This window comes from Monopterus albus, unplaced genomic scaffold (assembly GCF_001952655.1).
Source record: "Monopterus albus unplaced genomic scaffold, M_albus_1.0 scaffold373.1, whole genome shotgun sequence".
Taxonomy (NCBI): domain Eukaryota; kingdom Metazoa; phylum Chordata; class Actinopteri; order Synbranchiformes; family Synbranchidae; genus Monopterus; species Monopterus albus.
The window spans coordinates 971,881-979,217 of NW_018128253.1; the positions used below are offsets into that span (position 1 = coordinate 971,881).

The 7,337-nt window shown below is 40.7% G+C and overlaps 1 protein-coding gene across 6 annotated transcripts in view; it reads right to left on the reverse strand.

Moving 5' to 3' along the window:
- wwp2 (WW domain containing E3 ubiquitin protein ligase 2) overlaps positions 1-7,337 on the reverse strand; it is an 89,373-nt gene that overhangs the window by 62,193 nt on the left and 19,843 nt on the right. For all 6 annotated transcript variants that reach the window (XM_020585666.1, XM_020585665.1, XM_020585660.1 and 3 more), the window contains 3 exons: positions 5,729-5,807; positions 3,743-3,906; positions 1,245-1,491 (listed from right to left, as the gene is read on the reverse strand). In XM_020585666.1, coding sequence (XP_020441322.1) covers positions 1,245-1,491; positions 3,743-3,906; positions 5,729-5,807 — 490 coding nt within the window. The remainder of the gene's footprint in view (positions 1-1,244; positions 1,492-3,742; positions 3,907-5,728; positions 5,808-7,337) is intronic.

A 7,337-nucleotide genomic window follows, 5' to 3' on the forward strand; every position in this document is an offset into this window, starting at 1 on the left:
GCTGAAATAAGCTGGGACGTCACTGAAAAAGACGTTGCTTGGATGGCAGCATATTTTGTTCCAAAACCTGTATGTACTTTTCAACAGTAATGTGCCTTCACAGATGTGCAGTTTACCCATGTGCACTAACACACACCCATACCATCACAGATGCTGGCTTTTGAACTTTGTGCTGATAATAATCTGGATGGTCCTTTTCCTCTTTAGTCCAGAGGACACGACGTCCATGATTTCCAAAAACAAACTGAAACGTGGACTCATCAGACCACAGCACACTTTTCCACTTTGCATTAGTCCATCTCAGATGAGCGTTTCTGGGTGTTGTTGATGTATGGCTTTCACTTTGCATAGTAGAGTATTAACTTGTACTTGTAGATGTTGTGACGAACTGTGTTAACTGACAGTGGTTTTCTGAATTGTTCCTGAGCCCACGTGGTCATATCCTTTATAGGATGATGTCTGTTTCTAATGCAGTGCCTTTTGGGATGCTCCAATAATGACGCTCACCTGTTTCCAATTGACCATCTTAAGAGACAAAAACATCTCAACAATTAAACTACACTAATACAATGTCACACGTCAGCTCATCAGCTGCTATAGATACTGTAAACTGGAAACTTTAGGCTGTTTCAGTAACTCCAATTCTCTATGATAATGGTGCATCTACTATAAATGAAAGCTGCAAAAAAAACTAATTTACAGTGTACAGTAATTTAGAGCTTTATTTTCACCACTGATTTTGATTAAGTATTTATTCTATAAATGTCCAAAAATATTTAAAATAACACATGATAAAATCTTCATCTTATTTTATCTGAACAGTCCAAAACCATAGGTACTTTGATTTGATTTGATTTATTCTTGAGGTGGTTCATCTGTGGAATGTTCCAAACAGGTATTTTTTGAGCATTCATCAACTTTCCCAGTCTTTTGTTGCCCCTGTCCAAGCTCTTTTGGAACATGTTGTAGGCATCAAATTCAAAATGAGTGAATATTTGCAAAAAACAATAACATTTATCAGTTTGAACATTGAATATCTTTTCTTTGAGGTGTATTTAATTAAATATGGGGCAAAAAGGGAATCAGGCCTTACTCTGAGAAACCCTGGACTGAGATGCTGTAGCTTAAGTTAGTGATTCGCCTTGAACATAAATACTCATTTCAGTGCTATGAGTGGTTTACACCTGTTTATAACTTGATGAACCTTTTCACAATTTACATTTGTAGAGATATTATACTCTTACCCTGCTGGGAGTGAGTCAGAGGTGGACTCCACTATGGTGCTGCTGCTGGCCTGCTCTGTGCTGGAGGTACTGTTTGGGCTAGGTTCCGTCAGGGTGACTGGACGCAGGGCATCCTGACCTGGAGAGGGGCTACCACTGCTGCTGCTTGCTGCTGGGGATCGGCCCGATGGAGAGGATGGAGGAGGTGTGTGATGGGCCACACCCCCAAGACTGTTCTCCAGCCCATTCGACGTCAACTCAGCTTTGTCTAAGATAAGACACAGATAGGAAACAGGACAAGAGAGACAGAAAGGTGGATGCTTAATGTTGTGAGCTCATAAGAGAGAAACCAGAGATCAGCTGATGTTGATCTTTCTGCAGTTTTAATTTACTAGTCCCCTGCATTCATCTGCTACAGAGACGGTCTGGCATCTGGCACAGTTAAGCTGCTAAACACTGTTCCATAGGAGTGAGCTGTAAAAATAAACCCAGATGACAAAGAGCAAATAAAGAAGTTGGTACAGAGGCCTCAGCTTCACAAGCTGAAAAAATGTTGAGTTTTGGCAGAGCTCTAAATGTTATCTATGTTAATACAGATATACAGTGGGTACGAAAAGTATTCAGACCCCCTTAAAAATTTCACTCTGTTATATGGCAGCCATATGCTAAAATCATTTAGGTTCTTTTTTTTTCCTCATTAATGTACACACAGCACCCCATATTGACAGAAAAACACAGAATTTTTGACATTTTTGCAGATTTATTAAAAAAGAAAAACTGAAATATCACATGGTCATAAGTATTCAGACCCTTTGCTGTGACACTCATATATTTAACTTAGGTGCTGTCCATTTCTTCTGATCATCCCTGAGATGGTTCTACACCTTCATTTGAGTCCAGCTGTGTTTGATTATACTGATTGGACGTGATTAGGAAAGCCACACACCTGTCTAAGACCCTACAGCTCACAGTGCATGTCAGAGCAAATGAGAATCATGAAGTCAAAGGAACTGCCTGAAGAGCTCACAGACAGAATTGTGGCAAGGCACAGATCTGGCAAAGGTTACAAAAAAATTTCTGCTGCACTTAAGGTTCCTAAGAGCACAGGGCCCTCCATAATCCTTTAATGGAAGACGTTTGGGACAACCAGAACCCTTCCTAGAGCTGGCCATCCGGCCAAACTGAGCTATCGGGGGAGAAGAGCCTTGGTGAGAGAGGTACAGAAGAACCCAAAGATGACTGTGGCTGAGCTCCAGAGATGCAGTCGGGAGATGGGAGAAAGTTGTAGAAAGTCAAAGAAAGTCAACCATCACTGCAGCCCTCCACCAGTCGGGGCTTTATGGAAGAGTGGCCCGACGGAAGCCTCTCCTCAGTGCAAGACACATGAAAGCCTGCATGGAGTTTGCTAAAAAAACACCTGAAGGACTCCAAGATGGTGAGAAATAAGATTCTCTGGTCTGATGAGACCAAGATAGAACTTTTTGGCCTTAATTCTAAGCGGTATGTGTGGAGAAAACCAGGCACTGCTCAGCACCTGTCCAATACAGTCCCAACAGTGAAGCATGGTGGTGGCAGCATCATGCTATGGGGGTGTTTTTCAGCTGCAGGGACAGGACGACTGGTTGCAATCGAGGGAAGGATGAATGCGGCCAAGTACAGGGATATCCTGGACGAAAACCCATTGAGCATCTCTGGAGAGACCTGAAAATGTCAACCAATGTTTACCATCCAACCTGACAGAACTGGAGAGGATCTGCAAGGAGGAATGGCAGAGGATCCCCAAATGCAGGTGTGAAAAACTTGTTGCATCATTCCTAAAAAGACTCATGGCTGTATTAGCTCAAAAGGGTGCTTCTACTAAATACTGAGCAAAGGGTCTGAATACTTATGACCATGTGATATTTCAGTTTTTCTTTTTTAATAAATCTGCAAAAATGTCAAAAATTCTGTGTTTTTCTGTCAATATGGGGTGCTGTGTGTACATTAATGAGGAAAAAAATGAACTTAAATGATTTTAGCATATGGCTGCAATATAACAAAGACTGAAAAATTTAAGGGGGTCTGAATACTTTCCGTACCCACTGTAAATCATCTATAACTTTTCAGATAAAGTTATCTGGATTTGCATTAAAATCAAACACTGCTATTTGTTAACGTAGGAGAGCAGATATTAGCACTGCGCTCTGTCACATTAGATATTATACACTCTGGGTACATTTAGGTTTTCTAATCAGATCTGTGCCTGTGTGTGTCAAATTCAAGTTCAGGAGGCAGAGAGAAAAAGTAAGGAAGGTGAGGCAAAATCCATGACTGATTCATAGCTTGTCATCTATGGAAAGATCACAACTTCAGCTAAGCCTGACATATTTCTACACAGATTAATATCAGCATCTTCTATCCATCAATCATCAGAACCAGCTCTAACAAAGAGAGCTGAGACAAACACACATAAAAGTCTAAATCCTCTTAAGGCCATGCCAGCGAGTAACAGCAGTGAGGTGAGCAGACTTGCTGTATACCTGTGCTGTTTCCTGGGCTTCCATGACTCTTGGAGGACCGGCTGTGTCCATTTGATCCCGGCCTAGGTATATGCTCTTCAGTCAACTCCCCATTAGTGAGAGAGTCCCCTCTGGAGCACCCTGGGGAGCTGCCCTGTGAACCCCCCACAGAGCTCCTGTTACTCCTGCAAACAGATGGAGAAACAGAGAGAGAGAATGGGATGTGGAGCAGATGAGATGAGAAGGAAAGAAAATGAGGTGGGGGGGATTACAATGTTTAGAGGGAAATACCATCTGACCCCAGGCACCCTCGCCACAAAGAAAAAAAGAAAATTCTGCCTGCTCCACTATTTATTATCTCACTAGTAAACTAGCCAGTGAGAGCAGTGTCTGAAGCCACACTCAGGGGGGAATAACATCCTGGCACACAGTGCTTCAGTTGACCAAACTGGCACAAGCTTCCTTCACTCAATCCTTTTCTATTTCTTCCATATATTTTGATTACAGTTGTGCCTTGGGCTTGTGATTTTCATCTAAGTACTTTGCAAAAGTTATGCAAGTGTATTCTTGTACTGTTAGTCTTACTGTTTTACCACAACACCTAGAATGACTTGAAACCAGCAGTGCAAAGAACAGTCCTTGATATAGAGACCTGAAAAGCTGGTTTTCAGTATGAGTACATGTGTGCGATTGTCAGGGGAAAAAAAAACTATAAATGCACTTAAAGTGGATTTAGGCTTACGTCCCAGGTTGCCCTGAACTCCTCCTATATATTGTTATATATTGTTATAATATGCTACAATCCAAACCCCTATGAGCTTCTGGAGACTCTCCTAAATTCCCCAAATAACAAATAGAAACCTAAACATGACATGAAAGTTTGTCTCAACAGATTTGTTTAGAAAAAGTTGGCCTCATCATTATTTCTTTCATCTCTTTGTCAAAAAGCATTGCAAATTTACCCAATCTGGTAAAAACTGATCTATGTGCACTTTACTGACACTTCTTTTCAGGATCTGTCAGTCAAAAACCTACTAAACTCACTGACTTCTGCAGACATCACCATAGGTTTTCACTCACACATATACACATCTGTTGTTCTAAACCCCCAGTTCCCAAACTACTGTTTGTGAATCCTTTCAATTCAGATGATGATCTGAGTCAGCACGGAAATCTGACTGATTGTTCCGTGGGCTGCACCTTACCTCTTCAAAAAGGTTTCATCAAAATCCATTCATGGGTTTTTGAGTAACGCTGTGAACAAACCAACAAATGCTGCTAAAACTTCTGCCCTTGCTTCTGCAGCAGATCACGTAAGCTAAGACAAACTGTTATAAAGGAAAACTGCAATAAATTCACAACTATCACATTAATGCTGCCTTTCTAAGATGAAAAAATAGTCAAGCTGAGAGGGGCTATTTTTTCTTAACAAGTCGTGTTCTACAGCGATGTGTCCTATACACACTATAAGCAACTGTGGCTGACTGACAGCAAATAATATCTCATCTTATTCATCCATAATGACAACAGCACACATTAAACAGGATATAAAATAATTAAAACGGAAATCAAACAAAGCACAGACATATCCTTCATAATCAGCATGTGCAGATTCAAATAGGCTACAGTTTAATGTCCATCCAGATGAATGTGGACAATAAGAGGCTATAGGAAGAAAAAAAAAATGTCATGACATCAAACATTTTCATTTATCGGTTAATCTTTCACTTCTCATATTACTTCATGTATCAGTTTTATTCCGGCAGCATCTGAATTTCAACCAGTGCTTAAAGTCTGTGGCAGTGTATTAATCATATTGTGGGGACGTAAATGTGTTTACACAGTCACACTGTGGGAACACAACATCCATAGAGGGACAAAAAGCAAGTCCCCAAAACATAAATCATTACATTTTAGAGTGATAACTTGGTTTAATGTTATGGTTGGATAAGCAGTGGTTATGGTCAAGGCTAGGGTAAGTAAATGTGTGTGTGTGTGTGTGTTGACCTGCTGTTCGTTGCAGCAGTACTGGGAGTCTCCTCACTCTGTGTTCGTCTCAGGTTGGGTCTGTCTGACTGAAGGACTTCTGCAAAGACACATAGCATTACAGTCATGCAGACACAGATACCAGCTACCAATGAATGATGGCAAGAGACAGATTAAGAAAAGTGCACGCTACATCGAGTGACTCAGGTAAAGCTTTTCAAAAACCGCACATTCACATAAGTAAAAACACAGTTCACATCCATATTTATATTTGACTTGCACTTTCGTACAGTGTACAGTACACTTTGTCCAAGCATGAATGGAAAATGTGCATCTAAATGTGAAGATGCTCTATAAAGTGAACTGCCATTACTCTCCATATTCTCACTAGGTTAAGTTTTAATCAGTGAATAATCCTAAATGTCTGTCATATTCCTGCTACTACATTTTAACTCACTTATAAACAGGAAGCAATTTTTCATTCTAAAAGGCTTTTTAAAATGTATAGTACTACAGTATCATTTCATTACACTTGTATACTACTACTACTCTTAGCCGTTCCCCGTTGGGTGTCACCACACTGGTCGCATGTATTCATTACACTTACATATTGGTGACAGCATTGACACTTTGTTATCCAAACGCATCTTCAAGAAAACCATCATTTAAAACAACACCATCATAGGGGTAATGCAACATCCCCAGTTTGATTCTGGCCAGGAGATCTTTTATAGAATGTCATTTCCCAGCTGTCCGGCCCTTCCTTTCCTATCATCTCTCTACATTTAACATGGCAATAAGGGCATAACAGGCCAAAAAAAATCTTTATAGTATAAAAGACAATGACAACAACTCTTAAAGAATTCAACACTCAGCTTCAGTTCAATTCAGTTTCTTTAATTGTCAGTTCCCTAAAGGTTTCACTGTCACATTTTCAGCATCGGTAAGGTTACTGCTCTTCTCGACAGCTACATAAAAGATACTCAAAGTACATCTCTCTGTGCTTATTAAAAAACACCAGAAGAATCTAGTCCAAATACACTTGGCAAACATGTGGCAATAGAAGTGCAGTTGGTGGGTTAATGGGGATCATTCATCTCTGTATGGACAGTGTAGCCTGTGTGTGTGTGTGTGTGTGTGTGTGTGTGTGTGTGCGGAAACGGGAGTATACACTAAGTCCCAGTTGCTACTGAAAATCACAGTCCTATAAAATGCATTTCTGTGACAGTGACTTTCTCCTTTACAGACACAAATGAAGTTCACTGGAGGCATGACAGCTTCAGTGGCCATGTTTACACAAACATACATATACATCCTAGTATCTAAAGTAATGCAAGGAGGTAGTCTCTCAATGACTCACCGGCTCGCTCTCTCTCTTTCTCTCACACACACACACACACACACACACACACAGGCACAGAGTGCTGTTTTGTGGCTATGAAAGGGCTTCTTGTGAGCAGACCCAATGGACATGCAGAAAAATAAATAGTCTTGAGGAGAAACCATTGTGTCATATCCTGTTCACTTCGTCCATTACTCCTTCCCTCTTAATGGCTCTGGTCTGTGTGTGTGTGTGTGTGTGTGTGTGTGTGTGTGTGTGTGTGTGTGTGTGTGTGTGTGTGTGTGTGTG